Raw genomic sequence first — 26,553 nt, 5'->3', positions numbered from 1 at the left:
ATACTGCTCCTATGTACAAGAATATACCTACTATAATACTGCTCCTATGTACAAGAATATACCTACTATAATACTGCTCCTATGTACAAGAATATAACTACTATAATACTGCTCCTATGTACAGGAATATAACTACTATAATACTGCTCCTATGTACAATAATATAACTACTATAATACTGTTCCTATGTACAGGAATATAACTACTATAATACTGTCTCCTATGTACAAGAATATAACTACTATAATACTGCTCCTATGTACAAGAATATAACTACTATAATACTACCTCCTATGTACAAGAATATAACTACTATAATACTACCTCCTATGTACAAGAATATAACTACTATAATACTGCTCCTATGTACAAGAATATAACTACTATAATACTGCCTCTATGTACAAGAATATAACTACTATAATACTGCTCCTATGTACAAGAATATAAATACTATAATACTGCTCCTATGTACAGGAATATAACTACTATAATACCGCTCCTATATACAAGAATATAACTACTATAATACTGCTCCTATGTACAAGAATATAACTACTATAATACCGCTCCTATATACAAGAATCTAACTACTATAATACTGCTCCTATGTACAAGAATCTAACTACAATAATACTGCTCCTATGTACAAGAATATAACTACTATAATACTGCTCCTATGTACAAGAATATAACTACTATAATACTGTCTCCTATGTACAAGAATATAACTACTATAATACTGCTCCTATGTACAGGAATATAACTACTATAATACCGCTCCTATATACAAGAATATAACTACTATAATACTGCTCCTATGTACAAGAATATAACTACTATAATACTGCTCCTATGTACAAGAGTATAACTACTATAATACTGCTCCTATGTACAAGAGTATAACTACTATAATACTGCTCCTATGTACAACAATATAACTACTATAATACTGCTCCTATGTACAAGAATATAACTACTATAATACTGCTCCTATGTACAGGAATATAACTACTATAATACTGCTCCTATGTACAAGAATATAACTGCTATAATACTGCTCCTATGTACAAGAATATAACTGCTATAATACTGCTCCTATGTACAAGAATATAACTGCTATAATACTGCTCCTATGTACAAGAATATAACTACTATAATACTGCTCCTATGTACAGGAATATAACTACTATAATACTGACTCCTATGTACAAGAATATAACTACTATAATACTGCCTCTATGTACAGGAATATAACTACTATAATACTGCTCATATGTACAGGAATATAACTACTATAATACTGCTCCTATGTACAAGAATATAACTACTATAATACTGCCTCCTATGTACAAGAATATAACTACTATAATACTGCTCCTATGTACAGGAATATACTATAATAATACTGCTCCTATGTACAGGAATATAACTACTATAATACTGCCTCTATGTACAGGAATATAACTACTATAATACTGCTCCTATGTACAAGAATATAACTACTATAATACTGCTCCTATGTACAAGAATATAACTACTATAATACTGCTCCTATGTACAGGAATATAACTACTATAATACTGCTCCTATGTACAAGAATATAACTACTATAATACTGCCTCCTATGTACAGGAATATAACTACTCTAATACTGCTCCTATGTACAAGAATATAACTACTATAATACTGCTCCTATGTACAAGAATATAACTACTATAATACTGCTCCTATGTACAGGAATATACTATAATACTGCTCCTATGTACAGGAATATACTATAATACTGTCTGCTATGTAGAAGTTGAGGAACAGTGTGTGACACTGGCACTATAGTTGTGTACTATACCTGTGGTAGATCTTGCCCATAGGCAGCTGGATATGAGGCTATGACAACACCTCTTGGTCCCTTATACCGCGCACTGAGTAAGTCTTCATACACAATACAGACCTCTCACCAGGAAGACTATTGGCCACACGTGGGGTCGCTGGTACTTTCTATCTAGATAGCTCATTTCCAGGAATGCATGCGGTCGCGCTATGAATGAAACACGCGGTGCTTGCAGTCCGCTGCTCCTGGGACTATATATAGTATGTAACGCCGGCGCCCAGTAAATCTGTGATGTCAGAGGCCCAAAATACCTCAGAGATCTAGTGTTAAGACCCAGACGTCAGGCTCTGCAGGAGGATGGAAGCTGTACATGTGCAGGTCCATATCCACAGGGACAAAGCTTACATATTCTCCGCATAAAATGACATGTATCTCATGAGCAAGGCCTCGTTCACACACTGCATTTTATTGTGTACATACAGTCCTGATCAAGTTTAGGACCACTTGAAAAATGGCAAAAAATCCTATTTAGCATGGCTGGATCTTAACAAGGTTCCAAGTAGAGCTTCAACATGCAACAAGAAGAAATGGGAGTGAGACAAAACATTTTTTGAGCATTCAATTTAATGAAAACAACGAATAAACTGAAACGTTTAGGACCACACCTCCAAATAAAAACTAAACCCCCCAAAACAGAAATCCAACTTCCAAACAGGAGCTCAGTAATGAGTAGCTCCGCCGTTATTGTTTCGGCATGCTTGATGCAAGCGTTTCCATGAGGTGAGTGGGAACATTTCTCCAAGTGGTGAAGACGGTGTCACGGCTGAAGATGGGGGAAATCCTCAGCCGTGCGATGCCAGATGATGTTATGGCTGCTCGGCCAGGACCACAGGATTAGGGAGCAGGTCACCTCCTACAGCGTCCCTAACCTGACCCCAACTCCTATCTGCATGGGCCGACCTTAAAGGTAGGAGGACCCATGCGCAGGAACCTCGGATCCCTAACTCACCCTCCGACCGGTCCCTGGACTAGGAGTCAAGGTAAGACGGCCTGTTCCTACTGGACACGGAGGAACAGGGGTCTCACTGGCCAAGCTGCAGGGAAAAGGGAAACACAAACAGACTTATGGATATGGCAGGTGAACTATCCGAGTTCCACCTACCTGCCACAGCCTTGCTGACTGGATCCCTGTGCAAACAGGAATCCAGATCCATAAGCTGCACTAAACAACATAGGAAAATCCCAACAGACCATCACATAGACATCACACATAAAGATGAACATAAACTTAATGTGACATAATATTTATGAACCACAAGGGTGGCTCTCACTGGCAGTTGGTAAACACAGGAGGCTGCTCCAGCTAAGCATGGCTGAAGCAACCTCCTGAGCCATGCCAAACACTAAGGCTATATAGGCCTAAATGGCCACGGCCACACCCACACAATCAGACACACCCCGTGACTCATACACACAGAAAGGGAGTTAACCCTTCCAAAACCACAGGGAAGGGAAAACACCAACTTAAAGGGGAAGTGTCAAAACGAAAGTCACACTGTGGCTGTTGCCGCAGGCAACGACATGGGTGCCTACCATGTCCTGGGAGTCAGCCAGAAGGCCGGGACACTGCCACCACATGTACACACTATACAAAACGTTGCTGCGAGCAGCCACAGTGAAGGGAAAGGTCTCAGTGCACACGTAACATAAACACAATGCACACCATACATAAATACACACACACACCTAACAAAGCGGTAGCCAGGTGTAACCGCATGAAGATGCCGCAAGCTGCCTAGCACCAGCTCAGGCTGCTATCTGCGACAGTCTCCAACCACTTGTTGCCCGCGGCAACCACAAGTGAGGCAACACACAAGCAGCCCTCACCTGTGGTTGAACAACCAAATACAAACCGCAGGCAACCGCATGCGGTTAAGGAGTCACAGTCATAGCCATGGCCGTGACAGACGGCCGCACGAAGGCCATCTACTGTCTGGAACTGTTGTCCATTTTTGTAAACTTCCCTTGCCATCCATCCCCAAAGGTTCTCAATTGGATTTAGATCAGGGGAACACGCAGGATGGGCCAATAGAGTGATGTTATTCTCCTGGAAGAAGTCCCTTGTCCTGCGGGCATTGTGTACTGTAGCGTTGTCCTGTTGAAGAACCCAGTCGTTACCACACAGACGAGGGCCCTCAGAGGAATGCTCTCTGCAACATCTGGACATAGCCAGCGGCCGTTTGACGCCCCTGCACTTCCCGAAGCTCCATTGTTCCACTGAAGGAAAAAGCACCCCAGACCATTATGGCGCCCCCTACACTGTGGCGCGTAGAAAACATCTCAGGTGGGATCTGCTTGTCATGCCAGTAATGTTGGAAACCATCAGGACCATCAAGGTTACATTTTTTCTCATCAGAGAATAAAACTTTCTTCCACCTTTGAATGTCCCATGTTTGGTGCTCTCTTGCAAAGTCCAAACGAGCAGTTCTGTGGCGTTCAAGGAGACGAGGTCTTTGAAGACGTTTTTTGTTTTTGAAGCCCTTCAGTCTCAGATGCCGTCTGATGGTTATGGGCTGCAGTCAGCACCAGTAAGGGCCTTAATTTGGGTCGAGGATCGTCCAGTGTCTTGACAGACAGCCAATTGGGTCCTCCGGCTCAGTGCTGATGAAATTTTTTGGGGTCTTCCACTTGACTTTTTTGTTCCATAACCCTCAGGATCATTTTAGAAATTCCAAATGACTGTCTTACTGCGTCCCACCTCAGCAGCGATGCAGCGCTGTGAGAGACCCTGCTTATGTAGTTCAACAACCCGACCACGTTCAAAAAGGGAGAGTTTTTTTGCCTTTGCCATCACAACGTGTGACTACCTGACAGAAAATGACAATGAATCCACATCTTTGCAGAGATTTGGCCTTTTAAAGGCACGTGGTCCTAAACTTTGGATCAGCTGAAAAACAGCCTGTTTCAGTTTAATCATTATTTTCAATTAATTGAATGATCAAAAAATGTTTTGTCTCACTCCCATTTCTTCTTGTTGCATGTTGAAGCTCTACTTGGAACCTTGTTAAGATCCAACAATGTAAAATATGATTTTTTGCCATTTTTCAAGTGGTCTTAAACTTTTGATCAGGACTGTATATTAAAATGCAAATCCCGGTATTGTATCAAACTGGGTGAAAAAGTATTGAATAAATATCGAAATTTGGATACCTGGTGCAACTATTGTACATACATTACATTACTTATCCTGCACTGATCCTGAGTGACACACTGTATTATACTCCAGAGCTGCACTCACTATTCTGCTGGTGCAGTCACTGTGTACATACATTACATTACTTATCCTGTACTGATCCTGAGTTACATCCTGTATTATACTCCAGAGCTGCACTCTCTATTCTGCTGGTGGGGTCACTGTGTACATACATTACATTACTTATCCTGCACTGATCCTGAGTTACATCCTGTATTATACTCCAGAGCTGCACTCACTATTCTGCTGGTGCAGTCACTGTGTACATACATTACTTATCCTGTACTGATCCTGAGTTATATCCTGTATTATACTCCAGAGCTGCACTCACTATTCTGCTGGTGGAGTCACTGTGTACATACATTACATTACTTATCCTGTACTGATCCTGAGTTACATCCTGTATTGTACTCCAGAGCTGCATTTACTATTCTGTTGGTGCAGTCACTGTGTACATACATTACATTACTTATCCTGTACTGATCCTGAGTTACATCCTGTATTATACTCCAGAGCTGCACTCACTATTCTGCTGGTGCAGTCACTGTGTACATACATTACTTATCCTGTACTGATCCTGAGTTACATCCTGTATTATACTCCAGAGCTGCACTCACTATTCTGCTGGTGAAGTCACTGTGTACATACATTACATTACTTATCCTGTACTGATCCTGAGTTACATCCTATATTATACTCTAGAGCTGCACTCACTATTCTGCTGGTGCAGTCACTGTGTACATACATTACATTACTTATCCTGTACTGATCCTGAGTTACATCCTGTATTATACTCCAGAGCTGCACTCACTATTCTGCTGGTGCAGTCACTGTGTACATACATTACTTATCCTGTACTGATCCTGAGTTACATCCTGTATTATACTGCAGAGCTGCACTCACTATTCTGCTGGTGCAGTCACTGTGTACATACATTACTTATCCTGTACTGATCCTGAGTTACATCCTGTATTACACTGCGTGCAGAATGATTAGGCAAATGAGTATTTTGACCACATCATCCTCTTTATGCATGTTGTCTTACTCCAAGCTGTATAGGCTCGAAAGCCTACTACCAATTAAGCATATTAGGTGATGTGCATCTCTGTAATGAGAAGGGGTGTGGTCTAATGACATCAACACCCTATATTAGGTGTGCATAATTAATTATTAGGCAACTTCCTTTCCTTTGGCAAAATGGGTCAAAAGAAGGACTTGACAGGCTCAGAAAAGTCAAAAATAGTGAGATATCTTGCAGAGGGATGCAGCACTCTTAAAATTGCAAAGCTTCTGAAGCGTGATCATCGAACAATCAAGCGTTTAATTCAAAATAGTCAACAGGGTCGCAAGAAGCGTGTGGAAAAACCAAGGCGCAAAATAACTGCCCATGAACTGAGAAAAGTCAAGCGTGCAGCTGCCAAGATGCCACTTGCCACCAGTTTGGCCATATTTCCGAGCTGCAACATCACTGGAGTGCCCAAAAGCACAAGGTGTGCAATACTCAGAGACATGGCCAAGGTAAGAAAGGCTGAAAGACGACCACCACTGAACAAGACACACAAGCTGAAACGTCAAGACTGGGCCAAGAAATATCTCAAGACTGATTTTTCTAAGGTTTTATGGACTGATGAAATGAGAGTGAGTCTTGATGGGCCAGATGGATGGGCCCGTGGCTGGATTGGTAAAGGGCAGAGAGCTCCAGTCCGACTCAGACGCCAGCAAGGTGGAGGTGGAGTACTGGTTTGGGCTGGTATCATCAAAGATGAGCTTGTGGGGCCTTTTCGGGTTGAGGATGGAGTCAAGCTCAACTCCCAGTCCTACTGCCAGTTTCTGGAAGACACCTTCTTCAAGCAGTGGTACAGGAAGAAGTCTGCATCCTTCAAGAAAAACATGATTTTCATGCAGGACAATGCTCCATCACACGCGTCCAAGTACTCCACAGCGTGGCTGACAAGAAAGGGTATAAAAGAAGAAAATCTAATGACATGGCCTCCTTGTTCACCTGATCTGAACCCCATTGAGAACCTGTGGTCCATCATCAAATGTGAGATTTACAAGGAGGGAAAACAGTACACCTCTCTGAACAGTGTCTGGGAGGCTGTGGTTGCTGCTGCACGCAATGTTGATGGTGAACAGATGAAAACACTGACAGAATCCATGGATGGCAGGCTTTTGAGTGTCCTTGCAAAGAAAGGTGGCTATATTGGTCACTGATTTGTTTTTGTTTTGTTTTTGAATGTCAGAAATGTATATTTGTGAATGTTGAGATGTTATATTGGTTTCACTGGTAAAAATAAATAATTGAAATGGGTATATATTTGTTTTTTGTTAAGTTGCCTAATAATTATGCACAGTAATAGTCACCTGCACACACAGATATCCCCCTAAAATAGCTAAAACTAAAAACAAACTAAAAACTACTTCCAAAAATATTCAGCTTTGATATTAATGAGTTTTTTGGGTTCATTGAGAACATGGTTGTTGTTCAATAATAAAATTAATCCTCAAAAATACAACAATAATAATTCTGCACTCCCTGTATACTCCAGAGCTGCACTCACTATTCTGCTGGTGCAGCAGCGTGCTTTCTACACACGTGCAACAAATATTGTGCACTAGGTACGGTCCATCGCAGACTGTCTGATCGCTCCAATATACCATTAAAAAACTAGAACACATGATGAAATACTGTAATACTGCGCCATAAACCATAACATCCTGCACAGTGATATCTACATTAGTACAGAGTGTAATATACACACACAACACACAGCTATGAACACATACACAATACAGAAAGGTGCTGCTACTGAATGACTACACATAATGCACACACGGCACACACACCGGTATGGTGACACACAGATGTAATACACACAATACGGAAAAGATCAGCAAGAAACACTATACTACAAAGACTGTACACAGCTGAATACACACAATGCACATCTATACAGACACAGTACACACATCTATACAGACACAGTACACACATCTATACAGACACAGTACACACATCTATACAGACACAGTACACACACACATCTATACAGACACAGTACACACACACATCTATACAGACACAGTACACACACACATCTATACAGACACAGTACACACACACATCTATACAGACACAGTACACACACACATCTATACAGACACAGTACACACATCTATACAGACACAGTACACACATCTATACAGACACAGTACACACATCTATACAGACACAGTACACACATCTATACAGACACAGTACACACACACACACACACACACAGTACACACATCTATACAGACACAGTACACACACACACACACACATCTATACAGACACAGTACACACATCTATACAGACACAGTACACACATCTATACAGACACAGTACACACATCTATACAGACACAGTACACACATCTATACAGACACAGTACACACACACATCTATACAGACACAGTACACACATCTATACAGACACAGCACACACACACACACACATCTATACAGACACAGTACACACATCTATACAGACACAGTACACACATCTATACAGACACAGTACACACATCTATACAGACACAGTACACACACACACACATCTATACAGACACAGTACACACATCTATACAGACACAGTACACACATCTATACAGACACAGTACACACATCTATACAGACACAGTACACACATCTATACAGACACAGTACACACATCTATACAGACACAGTACACACATCTATACACACACACACACATCTATACAGACACAACACACATCTATACAGACACAGTACACACATCTATACAGACACAGTACACACATCTATACAGACACAGTACACACACATGAATAATCCAAAACTACACATTGCACAAAAACCAATCCCACCCGCTTGGTGCACGGTATAGATGTAAGTGTCTGTGTACACACACATCACACATATAACACAGTGTGGATGATGGGAGTGCTCTTTATGTGGCTGTGTAGACACCCATCACATATATCACACAGTGTGGATGATGGGAGTGCTCTTTATGTGGCTGTGAACACTCCCATCATCTCTTCAGGAGGAGACGTTAGTGATAATGTCACACAGCCCATAATACCGCACTATACATGATGAGGCGGGCGACCTAGCAGGCTGGGTGCTGCGGAGATGTCACTGACCTCGCTGCTGACCTCTGTCCATCCTCTGTGCTGCTGGTGCTCGGCAGATATGGCGGCACAGTCTATGGTAATATGGGGGGAGGCCGCTGGCTGGGCTCTCGGGGTTCTCGTTTTTTGAATATACGTTGAATCTTTTCGCTCTTATAAGGAAGTGGTTTGTACAGATCTGTTTCCTGTTTGTCACACGTACGTGCATCGCTCGCTGATGTCATCTGCACAGACGCTGCTGCCAGCGCAGAGGTGAGGTGGACACTGCACTGACCGCCTTCACAGCTGCTCTGTCACAGTGTATCAGTGCAGGCACAGCAGCAGCTCAAATCTCCAGGCTGACAGTTACTACCTGCGCTGAGACACTGTAACAAGCCAAGCAGCTGTGTGAGCTCCAGGCTGGAGGAGTAGCAGTGGAGGCTCCTTACCTTTCCTCTTCCAGCAGCTCCTCCTCGGCTCCTTGTTACTGATCGCGCTGGTGCTGCTGGTCGAGCAGCTGCTCTCTGAGCTCTGAGAATCGGACTGAGCTTCATTGCTGTCTTCTGAGCAGTCCGAGAGATCCTTCACCATGTCCGCCACGTCCTTCTGTAATACAAGGAGGAGACCCTGAGACAAGGCGGCCAGCAGAATAGTGAGTGCAGCTCTGGAGTATAATACAGGATGGAACTCACGATCAGTACAGGATAAGTAATGTATGTACACAGTGACTGCACCAGCAGAATAGTGAGTGCAGCTCTGGAGGATAATACAGGATGTAACTCAGGATCAGTACAGGATAAGTAATGTATGTACACAGTGACTCCTCCAGCAGAATAGTGAGTGCAGCTCTGGAGTATCATACAGGATGTAACTCAGGATCAGTACAGGATAAGTAATGTAATGTATGTACACAGTGACTGCACCAGCAGAATAGTGAGTGCAGCTCTGGAGGATAATACAGGATGTAACTCAGGATCAGTACAGGATAAGTAATGTATGTACAGAGTGACTGCACCAGCAGAATAGTGAGTGCAGCTCTGGAGTATAATACAGGATGTAACTTACGATCAGTACAGGATAAGTAATGTATGTACACAGTGACTGCACCAGCAGAATAGTGAGTGCAGCTCTGGAGGATAATACAGGATGTAACTCAGGATCAGTACAGGATAAGTAATGTATGTACACAGTGACTGCACCAGCAGAATAGTGAGTGCAGCTCTGGAGGATAATACAGGATGTAACTCAGGATCAGTACAGGATAAGTAATGTATGTACACAGTGACTGCACCAGCAGAATAGTGAGTGCAGCTCTGGTGTATAATACTGGATGTAACTCAGGATCAGTACAGGATATGTAATGTATGTACACAGTGACTGCACCAGCAGAATAGTGAGTGCAGCTGTGGAGTATAATACAGGATGTAACTCAGGATCAGTACAGGATAAGTAATGTAATGTATGTACACAGTGACTCCACCAGCAGAATAGTGAGTGCAGCTCTGGAGTACAATACAGGATGTAACTCAGGATCAGTACAGGATAAGTAATGTAATGTATGTACATAGTGACTGCACCAGCAGAATAGTGAGTGCAGCTCTGGAGTATAATACAGGATGTAACTCAGGATCAGTACAGGATAAGTAATGTAATGTATGTACACAGTGACTGCACCAGCAGAATAGTGAGTGCAGCTCTGGAGTATAATACAGGATGTAACTCAGGATCAGTACAGGATAAGTAATGTAATGTATGTACACAGTGACTGCACCAGCAGAATAGTGAGTGCAGATCTGGAGTATAATACAGGATGTAACTCAGGATCAGTACAGGATAAGTAATGTATGTACACAGTGACTGCACCAGCAGAATAGTGAGTGCAGCACTGGAGTATAATACAAGATATAACTCAGGATCAGTACAGGATAAGTAATGTATGTACACAGTGACTCCACCAGCAGAATAGTGAGTGCAGCTCTGGAGTATAATACAGGATGTAGCTCAGGATCAGTACAGAATAAGTAATGTAATGTATGTACACAGTGACTGCACCAGCAGAATAGTGAGTGCAGCTCTGGAGTATAATACAGGATGTGACTCAGGATCAGTACAGGATAAGTAATGTAATGTATGTACACAGTGACTGCACCAGCAGAATAGTGAGTGCAGCACTGGAGTATAATACAAGATATAACTCAGGATCAGTACAGGATAAGTAATGTAATGTATGTACACAGTGACTCCACCAGCAGAATAGTGAGTGCAGCTCTGGAGTATAATACAGGATGTAGCTCAGGATCAGTACAGAATAAGTAATGTAATGTATGTACACAGTGACTGCACCAGCAGAATAGTGAGTGCAGCTCTGGTGTATAATACTGGATGTAACTCAGGATCAGTACAGGATATGTAATGTATGTACACAGTGACTGCACCAGCAGAATAGTGAGTGCAGCTGTGGAGTATAATACAGGATGTAACTCAGGATCAGTACAGGATAAGTAATGTAATGTATGTACACAGTGACTGCACCAGCAGAATAGTGAGTGCAGCTCTGGAGTATAATACAGGATGTAACTCAGGATCAGTACAGGATAAGTAATGTAATGTATGTACACAGTGACTGCACCAGCAGAATAGTGAGTGCAGCACTGGAGTATAATACAAGATATAACTCAGGATCAGTACAGGATATGTAATGTATGTACACAGTGACTGCACCAGCAGAATAGTGAGTGCAGCTGTGGAGTATAATACAGGATGTAACTCAGGATCAGTACAGGATAAGTAATGTAATGTATGTACACAGTGACTGCACCAGCAGAATAGTGAGTGCAGCTCTGGAGTATAATACAGGATGTAACTCAGGATCAGTACAGGATAAGTAATGTAATGTATGTACACAGTGACTGCACCAGCAGAATAGTGAGTGCAGCTCTGGAGTATAATACAGGATGTAACTCTGGATCAGTACAGGATAAGTAATGTAATGTATGTACACAGTGACTGCACCAGCAGAATAGTGAGTGCAGCTCTGGAGTATAATACAGGATGTAACTCAGGATCAGTACAGGATAAGTAATGTATGTACACAGGGACTGCACCAGCAGAATAGTGAGTGCAGCTCTGGAGCATAATACAGGATGTAACTCAGGATCAGTACAGGATAAGTAATGTAATGTATGTACACAGTGACTGCACCAGCAGAATAGTGAGTGCAGCACTGGAGTATAATACAAGATATAACTCAGGATCAGTACAGGATAAGTAATGTATGTACACAGTGACTCCACCAGCAGAATAGTGAGTGCAGCTCTGGAGTATAATACAGGATGTAGCTCAGGATCAGTACAGAATAAGTAATGTAATGTATGTACACAGTGACTGCACCAGCAGAATAGTGAGTGCAGCTCTGGAGTATAATACAGGATGTGACTCAGGATCAGTACAGGATAAGTAATGTAATGTATGTACACAGTGACTGCACCAGCAGAATAGTGAGTGCAGCACTGGAGTATAATACAAGATATAACTCAGGATCAGTACAGGATAAGTAATGTAATGTATGTACACAGTGACTCCACCAGCAGAATAGTGAGTGCAGCTCTGGAGTATAATACAGGATGTAACTCAGGATCAGTACAGGATAAGTAATGTAATGTATGAACACAGTGACTGCACCAGCAGAATAGTGAGTGCAGCTCTGGAGTATAATACAGGATGTGACTCAGGATCAATACAGGATAAGTAATGTATGTACACAGTGACTGCAACAGAAAAAATAGTGAGTGCAGCTCTGGAGTATAAACTTAAAATGCTGTTGAAAACTATATTTGATTGATGAAGTGGTTCATCTCAGAAAATGATGGCTATGATCAGTCCTGCAGTTACCAGCTCTGTCCACCACACAATGGATGGCGCTGTGGAGTTTCAGCACCAGCTTCTGGCGGTGAAGCTACCGGTAAATAGCTGATGAGAGGGGGGTGTTGGATACTGGACCCTCATCGATTTGATAGTAACGGCCGATCCTGGGGACAGACCATCAATAACAACATTCTGCACTACATGCCACACAGAAGGTCTGCAGGGCACTTACCTTCAGCGTGTAGACTCCCATCCTGCCCGGGACCTTGTAGAACATGCCCTCATCACCACGGGAGTTAGTGTGCAGCATGGCATTCAGGCAGGCCAGGGGCGACGTGCCGCTGTAAGACACAGGTACACAAGACGGTTATACACACTGTACACAGGGGAGTACACAGGGATGATGAGGGTGATGGAAGCAGTGCTCTGTACTCCAACCGCCTGTGTGTATACAGGACACCATGAAGGTGATGAAACAGAAGATGATTTAGTGACACAAGGAGCGCGGCGCCCAGCGAACGCGGAGCACAGCGTATACCGACAGCGAGCACAGCGTATACCGACAGCGAGCACAGCGTATACCGACAGCGAGCACAGCGTATACCGACAGCGAGCACAGCGTATACCGACAGCGAGCACAGCGTATACCGACAGCGAGCACAGCGTATACCGACAGCGAGCACAGCGTATACCGACAGCGAGCACAGCGTATACCGACAGCGAGCACAGCGTATACCGACAGCGAGCACAGCGTATACCGACAGAGAGCACAGCGTATACCGAGAGTGAACGCCGAGCACAGCGTATACCGAGAGTGAACGCGGAGCACAGCGTATACCGAGAGTGAACGCCGAGCACAGCGTATACCGAGAGTGAACGCGGAGCACAGCGTATACCGAGAGTGAACGCGGAGCACAGTGTATACCGACAGCGAGCACAGCGTATACCGACAGTGAGCACAGCATATACCGAGAGTGAACGCCGAGCACAGCGTATACCGAGAGTGAACGCACAGCACAGCGTATACCGTGTACCCAGGATAATGACTGACCTGATCTCTTTCAGCCCCTCTCGCTGGATCACCTGCAGGATCTCTTTATGGCTCATGGGTGTGTTGTGGTATTTCTCCAGTACCTGCAGAGGAGTAGAGGATGGAAACAGTCAGCAGTCTGAGGAGAAGAGTATCACTATACCGCTGACGTCATTAACCTAAGAAGTGTTAGTAATGGCAACCAAGTGCCGTACATTTACCGGGCGGGATTACAGCTCCTGCTCCTCTAATCTAGCGGGGAAGGGGGGGGGTCGGGTACCAGTCTGTCAGAGACACCCGGGGACCTCATGAAGAAGACAGAGGTGGTTTATTTGGCTTTTCTTTCTCTCTGGACATGGTGCTCAGTGAGCGCCCCGAGGGGAACAGAGGAAGTGAACATGCTGATCGGGCGTGTCCTCGGACAGATCAGCTCTGCATGTGCTCCAACAGCGGCATTTAATAGTCTTACATAAAAGGTCCAGAGCTGCAATCACAGTCTAGGATTGCACTATGCCCCCTGCTGGCACTGCCTATGCACTGCAGATTCTGCTTATAGTCCTTACATCAGTCCCTCACTCTCCAGGAGAATACATTTAGGGATGTGTCAGACAGTCTCCACCAGGCACTGAGCAGATTTGTGATTGCAGCTCTGGATGTGACTGGAGTATACGACGTTACGTTATTCAAGATCAGTGCCAGATTTTACCCTTATCATAGTTCATCTGAAAGGTGAAGCATGTGGAGCTATAATTGTAGCCATGACATGTCGCTCCCACACCCAGCTTTCCTGAGTGACGAGTTTCCCTCGTTATGCAGTGATCAGTACTCCAGAGCTGCGCTCACTATTCTGTGTTCATACCTGAAGAGGCAGCTTTGTCATTCAGGAGTATCAGAAAGCTGGGAAACAACTCTGTTGGGAAAAATACTGGTTGCCACCAAGCTTTTCTGGAGTCTTGAGTGCCGAGTTTCCCTAGCTACAGTATGTAGTGATCTGTACTTCAGAGCTGCGCTCACTATTCTGCATCTGTCATTAAGGAGTGCCGGAGAGCTGGGAAACAACTCTGTTGGGAGCCATATTGGTGTCTACCCAGCTTTCTTGAAGTCCTGAGTGACGAGTTCCCCTAGAAATGTAGTGATCTGTACTCCAGAGCTGCACTCCCTATTCTGCACTCCTACCTAACTGGGCACATTTGTCCTTCAGAAGTCTGCTCCTTTGGGAGCAGTACTGCTTGTCATCCAGCTTTCCCAGGAACAGACAACGCTAAGAACCGAATAGACTGTGTAACAAATTGGTGAGAAGTCATTACTGGCCCCCACTGTTCAGAGGGCCCCCGTGCCGGGGTAGGTCCCAGGGGCAGCGACTTCCAGGATAATCGTCTGTTGTGTTTGGCTGTAACCCTGGAGCTGGTGTCTTGGGAATTTCTCATCTGCAGGCAGGATTAGGTCAGGAGAGCCGGGATCAGTCATCAGCCTCTAAGAATAACACCGCAGACTGCACCCTCCGCCACCGGGTAAGTGGCCGCCTGCTGCTCCCATAACAACCAGCCTCATGCCAATACTGGAAATAAAGTTTTTTTGAAATGAACAAAGGGGTCATTAGACCCCTGCATGGACACCTTTCTACATACAAGTAGAACCTACTAAAGTCACTACATTATGTATCGGTCCATTGCCGAGCGCTGTGCATCCGGCATTATCATAGAGAATGAATGGAGCTTGGGGGCAAGCTCCACCTGCTGCCCCATTCAGACGAGGAACAGGACTCCCGTTCTTAGGGTTGGTGGGGGTCCTGTCCCTCGTCTATGTACGGGATGGTAGAATGGCGCAGTGATCGGATTAATTGTGACACCGTTGGCGTTATTGGGTAGCGAAGAGGTTAAGGATGGAATCTCTATTGGTGCTGGGTTAATGATAGCATCCCTGGTGGTGCTGGGTAGTGACGGGGTTAAAGATGGCATCCCTAGTGATACTGGGTGGTGAGGGAGTTAATAGTGACATCCCTAGTGGTACTGGGTGGTGAGGGAGTTAATGGTGACATTCCTGGAGATACTGGGTGGTGAGGGAGTAAATGGTGACATCCCTGGAGATACTGGGTGGTGAGGGAGTTAATGGTGACATTCCTGGAGATACTGGGTGGTGAGGGAGTAAATGGTGTTGGATGTTGAAGGGTTTAATGGCGACCTCCTTGGTTGTGTTGGGTGGTTAGGGGTTATTAGTGACAACCCTGGAGGTGTTGACTGTGGAAGGGGTTAAAGGGGTTTTCCAGGAGTTCAATACTGACAGACTATTTTCAAGATAGGTCATCAATATCTAAAATCCAACACCAACTCCCAACACCCCCGCCGACCAGCTGTAGGAGGACGCAGAGCTCCGGCCACAACGTACCAAGCACAGCGCTGTACCGTGCATAGTGGTTGTGCTTGGTATTACAACCCAGGCCATTCACTTCAATGTGATTGAGCTGCACATAGGCTATGAGACCAATGAACCTGACGTCTCTGGCCTAGGAAGAGGCTGCACAGCTCACCAGAATGCCGAGGTCTCTTCAAACAGCTGATCGGCGGGGGTGCAGGGAGTCGGACCCTCACCGGTCTGATATTGAAGACCTATCCTGAGATTAGGTCGTCAATATATGAGTCCCAGAAAAACCCTTTAGTGGTGACCTCCCTGGTTGTGTTAGCTGGGGAAGTGAAAAATGGTGAGATTTCTGGTTGTCTTGGGTGCTTAGTGGTTATCGGTGGCCTCCCCGGTGGTACTGTGTGATGAAGGGGTTATCGGTGACCTCCCCGGTGGTACTGTGTGATGAAGGGGTTATCGGTGGCCTCCCCAGTGGTACTGTGTGATGAAGGGGTTAACGGTGGCCTCCCCGGTGGTACTGTGTGATGAAGGGTTTATCGGTGGCCTCCCCGGTGGTACTGTGTGATGAAGGGTTTATCGGTGGCCTCCCCGGTAGTACTGTGTGATGAAGGGTTTATCGTGGCCTCCCGGTGGTACTGTGTGATGAAGGGTTTATCGGTGGCCTCCCCGGTGGTACTGTGTGATGAAGGGTTTATCGGTGGCCTCCCCAGTGGTACTGTGTGATGAAGGGTTTATCAGTGGCCTCCCCGGTGGTACTGTGTGATGAAGGGTTTATCGGTGGCCTCCCCGGTGGTACTGTGTGATGAAGGGTTTATCGGTGGCCTCCCCGGTGGTACTGTGTGATGAAGGGGTTATCGGTGGCCTCCCCGGTGGTACTGTGTGATAAAGGGGTTATCGGTGGCCTCCCCGGTGGTACTGTGTGATGAAGGGGTTATCGGTGGCCTCCCCGGTGGTACTATGTGATGAAGGGGTTATCGGTGGCCTCCCCGGTGGTACTGTGTGATGAAGGGGTTATTGGTGGCCTCCCCAGTGGTACTGTGTGATGAAGGGTTTATCGGTGGCCTCCCTGGTGGTACTGTGATGAAGGGGTTATCGGTGGCCTCCCCGGTGGTACTGTGTGATGAAGGGTTTATTGGTGGCCTCCCCAGTGGTACTGTGTGATGAAGGGTTTATCGGTGGCCTCCCTGGTGGTACTGGGTAATGAAGGGGTTATCGGTGGCCTCCCCGGTGGTACTGTGTGATGAAGGGGTTATGGTGGCCTCCCTGGTGGTACTGTGTGCTGAAGGGGTTATCGTGGCCTTCTTGGTGGTATGGGTGGTGAAGTGTTTAAATACAGTGGTGCTTGAACGTTTGTGAACCCTTCAGAATTTTCTGCATACATTTGACCTAAACCTACTGTACATCAGATTCTCACACATGTCCTAAAAGTACATAAAGAACCAAATCAAATAACCAAGTCAAAAATGGTCAATGTTTATTGAGGAAAATGATCTAATATCACACATCTGGGACTGGCAAAAGTATGTGAACCTTTAGGATTAGCAGATAATTTGAAGGAATACGTTTGTGGAAAACCTCAGAAGAAGAGCTGTTGATGCTCATCAGACTGGAAAAGGTTACAAAATCATCTCTAAAGAGTTTGGACTCCACCAATCCACGGTCAGACAGACTGTATACAAATGGAGGAAATTCAAGACCATTATACCCTCCTCAGGAGTGGTCGACCAACAAGGATCATGTCAAGGGCAAGAAATACAATACTCCGTCAGGTCACAAAGTTGCCCACGGTAAGCTCTAAGCAACTAAATGTCTTTCTCACATTAGCTAATGAGCCATCAGGAGGACCCTGAACAACAGTGGTGTGCATATCAGGACTGCAAGAAGAAAGCCACTGCTCTCCAAAAAGAACATTGCTGCCTGTCTGCAGTTTGCTATTAGAGCAATGATTTGTGGAACAAAATAAAACTTCTTGGTGTAAATGAGAAGCATTAGGTTTGGAGGAGGGAAAACCTCATCCCATCTGTGAGACACGGTGGTGGTGGTGGGATCATGGAAACCTCATCCCATCTGTGAGACACGGTGGTGGTGGGATCATGGAAGCCTCATCCCATTTGTGAGACACGGTGGTGGTGGGATCATGGAAGCCTCATCCCATTTGTGAGACACGGTGGTGGTGGGATCATGGAAGCCTCATCCCATTTGTGAGACATGGTGGTGGTGGGATCATGGAAGCCTCATCCCATTTGTGAGACACGGTGGTGGTGGGATCATGGAAGCCTCATCCCATCTGTGAGACACAGTGGTGGTGGGATCATGGAAGCCTCATCCCATTTGTGAGACACGGTGGTGGTGAAATCATAGAAACCTCATCCCATCTGTGAGATGGTGGTGGGATCATGGAAACATCATCCCATCTGTTAGACACAGTGGTAGTCGGATTATGGAAACCTCTTCCCATGTTTGAGACACGGTGGTGGTGGGATCATGGAAGCCTCATCCCATCTGTGAGACACGGTGGTGGTGGGATCATGGAAGCCTCATCCCATCTGTGAGACACGGTGGTAGTGGGATCATGGAAGCCTCCTCCCATCTGTGAGACACAGTGGTGGTGGGATCATGGAAACCTCATCCCATCTTTGAGACACGGTGGTGGTGGGATCATGGAAGCCTCATCCCATCTGTGAGACACGGTGGTGGTGGGATCATGGAAGCCTCATCCCATCTGTGAGACACGGTGGTGGTGGGATCATGGAAGCCTCATCCCATCTGTGTGACACAGTGGTGGTGGGATCATGGAATCATGAGTGAAAATCTGATGTCGTTTTAGGTCAAATTTAGGCAGAAATATAGAAAATTCTGAAGGGTTCACAAACTTTCGAGCACCAGTGTAGATATCCAGGAGACACGAACCAGACGTGACATGTGGACTCCCCCGGTGACACCATCACCGCTCCTCCATCTGCAGAGTCTAATCCTGTAAAGCCGTCTAATCCCGGCAGCCAATCTGTCCGGTGTCTCCAGCCCTGTAAAGGGGGCTTCCAGTAAGGAAAATACTGGTTTTAAAGGCAGGGCCGGCTTCACCCGTTCACTCCCCCGCCCGCCAGGTGCCCCCTGCGGCCAATTACTCGTCTTAGTGGTGATACCAATGATGGGGGTAGTAGTCTCAGAGAGGTGGCGCTCCCATCTCTGAGACCTGCTCCTATCTCCAGAACGGGGCCCGGAAAGTGACGGGGAGCGGACTGCGCATGCACATCGCCCTCTATTAATTTCTATCGGAGTTCCGAAAATAGCCGAGCACCGGCCATAGAGCTGACTGGAGCGGTGGCAGCGCTTGCGCAGTGTGATCTCCATTCATTTCTATGGGACTTCTATCTTCTGAACTCCCATATAAATAAATGGAGAGCACCACACGCATGCGCAGCGCACTCTCCTTCACTTTCGGGAGATAGGTGCAGGTCCCAGAGGTGGGAGCGGCACCTCTCTGACGTTGTGGGCGTGTCCTAGCGATATGCTATCAATGTCTGAGATGATAAAACCCCTTTAAATAGTCAGGTCTTGAAGTAGATGTGCTGGAAGCAGGAAACATGAGCAAGCGGGAGGACGTGAGCGACAAGGGCCAAACTGTGGTGACCGGCTCCGAGGATCTCCAGAGGGTCCGGCTTGGTGGAGTGCTCCCAGTATGTGGCGGTCACCAGTACCTACCAAATGTGGTCCAAGGAACGATAATCGGTGAATGGGAGACCACGAAGCGATGGAAGCCGCGGCCCAGTCTGATGAATCAGGTTACATCACTTACCATGGGGAGAGGACAAGCTGCGGGCAGTGCGACGCTCTGCAGGAAGCCTCCGACCTGGCATCAGATGGAGGTTACTGGTCACAGCATGGTAATGGGAAGGACGCATCCATCAGTAGCAGCTTGCTGATGGTTTCCATGCAGTATTAGTATTCAGCCTCCAGAGGGCAGACTGCAAGCACACGATGTAAACAGGAAGCATCTGCCCCTCACCGCTCCTTAACCCTTCAGCACCTGCCCAGCTCTACATCGTGTTAACCCCTCATATTCCCGGTCATGTAGCTGAAATACCCCTCCCTGTTATCTCCATGTGCAGATTAACCCTTTCTAGTCTCCAATCCTGTCAGCATTAACCCCTTCTGGGTTCTGTCACCCTCAACAAAACTCTCATCCTAACCCCTCCTGCACCCTGTATACGCTGCAAGGCTGCAGATTAACCCCTCCTGCACCCTGTATACGCTGCAAGAATGCAGATTAACCCCTCCTGCACCCTGTATACGCTGCAAGGATGCAGATTAACCCCTTCTACACCCTGGATACGCTGACAGGCTGCAGATTAACCCCTTCCGCACTCTGTATATTCTGCCAGGCTCCATATTAACCCCTTCCTCACTCTGTATACGCTGCCAGGCTCCATATTAACCCCTTCTACACCCTGTATACGCCGCCAGGCTCCATATTAACCGCTTCCGCACCCTGTATACATCGCCAAGCTCCATATTAACCACTTCCGTACCCTGTATACGTCGCCAGGCTCCATATTAACCACTTCCGCACCCTGTATACGTCGCCAGGCTCCATATTAACCACTTCCGTACCCTGTATACGTCGCCAGGCTCCATATTAACCACTTCCGCACCCTGTATAGGCTGCCAGGCTCCATATTAACCGCTTCCGCACCCTGTATATGCCGCCAGGCTCCATATTAACCACTTCCGCACCCTGTATACATCGCCAAGCTCCATATTAACCACTTCCGTACCCTGTATATGTCGCCAGGCTCCATATTAACCACTTCCGCACCCTGTATACGTCGCCAGGCTCCATATTAACCACTTCCGCACCCTGTATACGCCGTCAGGTTCCATATTAACCGCTTCCGCACCCTGTATATGCCGCCAGGCTCCAGATTATCCCTTTCTACACCTTGCATAAAGCTCTAAATTACCACTCTGTGCACCTGTAGCCGCATTAACCCTTTATGCACCCTGTATACCCCTCGAGGTTGAGGAATAATCCTTTGTGCACCTTAAATAGAGTTGGGATCAGAGATAACCATTTATGTGCTTTGCATACAGTTGGGATTAGCATTAACTCTTTAAGTATCTTGTATACAGCTCTGAGATCTGTAATAACCCTTTAAGTACTCTGTATACGGTGCTGGGATCAGCATTAACCCTTTGTGCACCTTGTATACAGCTCTGGGATCAGGGTTAACCCTTTGTGCACCTTGTATACAGCTCTGGGATCAGGGTTAACCCTTTGTGCACCTTCTAAACAGCTCTGGGATCAGGGTTAACCCTTTGTGCACCTTGCATACATCTCTAGGATCAGGGTTAACCCTTTGTGCACCTTGTAAACAGCTCTGGGATCAGGGTTAACCCCTTGTGCACCTTGTAAACAGCTCTGGGATCAGGGTTAACCCCTTGTGCACCTTGTAAACAGCTCTGGGATCAGGGTTAACCCTTTGTGCACCTTGTAAACAGCTCTGGGATCAAGGTTAACCCTTTGTGCACCTTGCATACAGCTCTGGGATCAGGGTTAACCATTTGTGCACCTTGTAAACAGCTCTGGGATCAGGGTTAACCCCTTGTGCACCTTGTAAACAGCTCTGGGATCAGGGTTAACCCTTTGTGCACCTTGCATACAGCTCTGGGATCAGGGTTAACCCTTTGTGCACCTTGTAAAAAGCTCTGGGATCAGGGTTAACCCTTTGTGCATCTTGTATACAGCTCTGGGATCAGGGTTAACCCCTTGTGCACCTTGTAAACAGCTCTGGGATCAGGGTTAACCCTTTGTGCACCTTGTATACAGCTCTGGGATCAGGGTTAACCCTTTGTGCACCTTGTAAACAGCTCTGGGATCAGGGTTAACCCTTTGTGCACCTTGTATACAGCTCTGGGATCAGGGTTAACCTTTTGTGCACCTTGTAAACAGCTCTGGGATCAGGGTTAACCCTTTGTGCACCTTGCATACATCTCTGGGATCAGGGTTAACCCTTTGTGCACCTTGTAAACAGCTCTGGGATCAGGGTTAACCCCTTGTGCACCTTGTAAACAGCTCTGGGATCAGGGTTAACCCCTTGTGCACCTTGTAAACAGCTCTGGGATCAGGGTTAACCCTTTGTGCACCTTGCATACAGCTCTGGGATCAGGGTTAACCCTTTGTGAACCTTGTAAACAGCTCTGGGATCCGGGTTAACCCCTTGTGCACCTTGCAAACAGCTCTGGGATCACTATTAACCCTTTGTGCACCTTGCATACAGCTCAGGGTTCCGCCGAGCACCATACATATTGCTGGTCAGGCTCAGCATTAACCCCTTGTGTCCGGCAGGGCTCTCTTCCTTACAGCAGGCAGTGCCCGGGCCCGAGACACCTGTGGCGGCTCCTGCCGGCTCTTACCGTCCTGGCGGCCTCAGCCCACGTCCTGCCTTTCTTCTTCCGCCGCCTCCTCCTCCTCTTCCTCCGCGCCGCGTCCCTCATGCTGTGTCCGGTTCTCCCCGGCTCGTTCCGCGGTTATTTGCCCACAGCTGCCATGTTGTTGGGGCCGCTACTGTACTGAGAGGTCATGTGACCTGCGTGACGTCACCTACTGTACAGCGGTGGCTGTCAAATGGGAGGGAGGGGCTGTCAGTCGATAGGCGTGGCTGCAGGAAAGGGGCGGGGTTACAAGTGACGGAGAGCGCAGGTGTTCATACTCTCAACTGCGCATGTGCAATAGAGTCGCTGACTGTATGTGTAACGCATAGAAGGTCCAAGGGACTGTACTGATCCTGAGTCACATCCTGTATTATACTCCAGAGCTGCACTCACTATTCTACTGGTGCAGTCACTGTGTACATACATTACTTATCCTGTACTGATCCTGAGTTACATCCTGTATTATACTTCAGAGCTGCACTCACTATTCTGCTGGTGCAGTCACTGTGTACATACATTACTTATCCTGTACTGATCCTGAGTTACATCCTGTATTATACTCCAGAGCTGCACTCACTATTCTGCTGGTGCAGTCACTGTGTACATACATTACATTACTTATCCTGTACTGATCCTGAGTTACATCCTGTATTATACTCCAGAGCTGCACTCATTATTCTGCTGGTGCAGTCACTGTGTACATACATTACATTACTTATCCTGAGTTACATCCTGTATTATACTCCAGAGCTGCACTCACTATTCTGCTGGTGCAGTCACTGTGTACATACATTACTTATCCTGTACTGATCCTGAGTTACATCCTGTATTATACTCCAGAGCTGCACTCACTATTCTGCTGGTGCAGTCACTGTGTACATACATTACTTATCCTGTACTGATCCTGAGTTACATCCTGTATTATACTCCAGAGCTGCACTCACTATTCTGCTGGTGCAGTCACTGTGTACATACATTACATATCCTGTACTGATCCTGAGTTACATCCTGTATTATACTCCAGAGCTGCACTCACTATTCTGCTGGTGCAGTCACTGTGTACATACATTACATTACTTATCCTGTACTGATCCTGAGTTACATCCTGTATTATACTGCAGAGCTGCACTCACTATTCTGCTGGTGCAGTCACTGTGTACATACATTACATTACTTATCCTGAGTTACATCCTGTATTATACTCCAGAGCTGCACTCACTATTCTGCTGGTGCAGTCACTGTGTACATACATTACTTATCCTGTACTGATCCTGAGTTACATCCTGTATTATACTGCAGAGCTGCACTCACTATTCTGCTGGTGCAGTCACTGTGTACATACATTACTTATCCTGTACTGATCCTGAGTTACATCCTGTATTATACTCCAGAGCTGCACTCACTATTCTGCTGGTGCAGTCACTGTGTACATACATTACTTATTCTGTACTGATCCTGAGTTACATCCTGTATTATACTCCAGAGCTGCACTCACTATTCTGCTGGTGTAGTCACTGTGTACATACATTACTTATCCTGTACTGATCCTGAGTTACATCCTGTATTATACTCCAGAGCTGCACTCACTATTCTGCTGGTGCAGTCACTGTGTACATACATTACATTACTTATCCTGTACTGATCCTGAGTTACATCCTGTATTATACTCCAGAGCTGCACTCACTATTCTGCTGGTGCAGTCACTGTGTACATACATTACATTACTTATCCTGTACTGATCCTGAGTTACATCCTGTATTATACTCCAGAGCTGCACTCACTATTCTGCTGGTGCAGTCACTGTGTTCATACATTACATTACTTATCCTGTACTGATCCAGAGTTACATCCTGTATTATACTCCAGAGCTGCACTCACTATTCTGCTGGTGCAGTCACTGTGTTCATACATTACTTATCCTGTACTGATCCTGAGTTACATCCTGTATTATACTCCAGAGCTGCACTCACTATTCTGCTGGTGCAGTCACTGTGTACATACATTACATTACTTATCCTGTACTGATCCAGAGTTACATCCTGTATTATACTCCAGAGCTGCACTCACTATTCTGCTGGTGCAGTCACTGTGTTCATACATTACTTATCCTGTACTGATCCAGAGTTACATCCTGTATTATACTCCAGAGCTGTACTCACTATTCTGCTGGTGCAGTCACTGTGTACATACATTGTGGTTTTTTTTGTGCTTTTTGATGCGTTTTGGTGTGTTTACTTCACTCCAAAACTGCATGATATGCTCAAGGTTTTTGGTGTTTAGTTCTGAGGATCGGGGGGCGCAGGTTCTTCATTCCCTGATAGTATATAGAAGAACTGCAAGAGAAGCTCTCTGCCTCCAACTCCAGCTTTGTGGCTCCTGTCCTACAAGTCCACAAGACAGGTGAGACATATGGGGGCAATGCTGCTTCCAGTGGAGGAGAGGTTGTCTGGGGACAATAATCTAGACAGTAAGGGTGGGGTTGTCAGAGGACAATACTGCTGTCATGGGAGATGAGGATAGGTGGTCTGGGAACAATACTGCTGCCAGTTGGGAAGGCGTTGTCAGGAGACGATAATGCTGGGTGAATGGATGAGTGATATGCAGGAAATTGAGCAAGTGGGTATGTTGCCTCCTCCAGTGGACCCTGTGATCATGTGTCACAATTTCGGGGTGCACAATACTTGGCTTGCCCTGGGCTCTGGTTACCCACACTATGCCACAGCAGAGCTCACCATCCTATAACACACACTGTAGCGTGTCATACGCAGTAACAGACCATCACATCTACTGCTCCCACATACAGCAACATGTATTAAGGCAGATTGCCTGGATTTGTGGGAGGGGCTGAGGTCCGCCTCCAGCCTATTTAGGGCACTCCCCTTACCTGGCTCCTGCATCATTGCGGTCTGAGCTTTTGAGAGAGGAGGTCGCTTGTGGAGTGTCTGGAGAGTTGCCTGCGAGTCGCTGAATTTCTGGGAGTTTTTCGTTGCCATCAGTTCTGGATTTGGAGCATTTCGGTTCCATTTTTCCGGCTTTACTCAGGTTCACTGTGGGTCACGTTTGCCCGTTAAACTGCGAGTCATCCATACGGTGCAGCCGGGGCCTCACGGTTGCCCCCTGTACCGGTTCATTTCACCAAACGCTGCACCAATGTCACGGTTTTCTCGTACAAGTCACCAGTATTTCATTTCTGTCACGCCTTGTTCAGGCACAATTTGTCTACACCGTACCACTATTCCGGTCAGCACCCCTGCGGCAGGCATGCAGTCGTTCCTGGGCAATCCCCATTTCTGTTCATTTCATTTCACCAAACGCTGCACTGTCACAGCTTTCTCGCCCAGGTCACCAGCATTTCATTTCTGTCATGTCTCGTTCATGCGTAAATTTATCTACACCGTATCGCCACTCCGGTCAACACCCCTGCGGCATGCAGGCAGTGGTTCTGAGTCATCCACACGGTACAGCCGGGGCCTCACGGTTGCCCCTGTACCGGTTCATTTCATTTCATCATACGCTGCACCAATGTCACGGTTTTCTCATACAAGTCACCAGTATTCATTTCTGTCACGCCTTGTTCATGCGCAATTTGTCCACACCGTACTACGCTTCCGGTCAACACCTCTGCAGCATGCGGCAATGGTTTCT

The 26,553-nt window shown here is 46.2% G+C and overlaps 1 protein-coding gene across 3 annotated transcripts in view; it reads right to left on the bottom strand.

Annotated features, from left to right (window-relative positions):
* The window catches only part of ASXL2 (ASXL transcriptional regulator 2), a 61,651-nt gene extending 38,585 nt beyond the window's left edge, over positions 1 to 23,066 (bottom strand). Inside the window, exons 1-4 of one of the 3 annotated variants that reach the window (XM_040427078.1) lie at positions 22,891 to 23,066; positions 14,140 to 14,222; positions 13,321 to 13,429; positions 9,674 to 9,830 (exon numbers count right to left, since the gene is read on the bottom strand). In XM_040427078.1, the coding sequence (XP_040283012.1) occupies positions 9,674 to 9,830; positions 13,321 to 13,429; positions 14,140 to 14,222; positions 22,891 to 22,971 (430 nt within the window). In that variant the 5' untranslated portion in view covers positions 22,972 to 23,066. Of the gene's footprint in view, positions 1 to 1,865; positions 2,016 to 9,257; positions 9,376 to 9,673; positions 9,831 to 13,320; positions 13,430 to 14,139; positions 14,223 to 22,890 lie in introns of those variants that run through there. The other 2 variants (XM_040427079.1, XM_040427080.1) reach the window with 2 other exon arrangements.
* Between the last annotated feature and the right edge of the window lie 3,487 nt (positions 23,067 to 26,553).

Source organism: Bufo bufo, chromosome 4, assembly GCF_905171765.1.
Source record: "Bufo bufo chromosome 4, aBufBuf1.1, whole genome shotgun sequence".
NCBI classification, from domain to species: Eukaryota; Metazoa; Chordata; class Amphibia; order Anura; family Bufonidae; genus Bufo; species Bufo bufo.
Note: the sequence above shows the minus strand (reverse complement) of the source record. Positions and strands in the feature narration are given on the sequence as shown.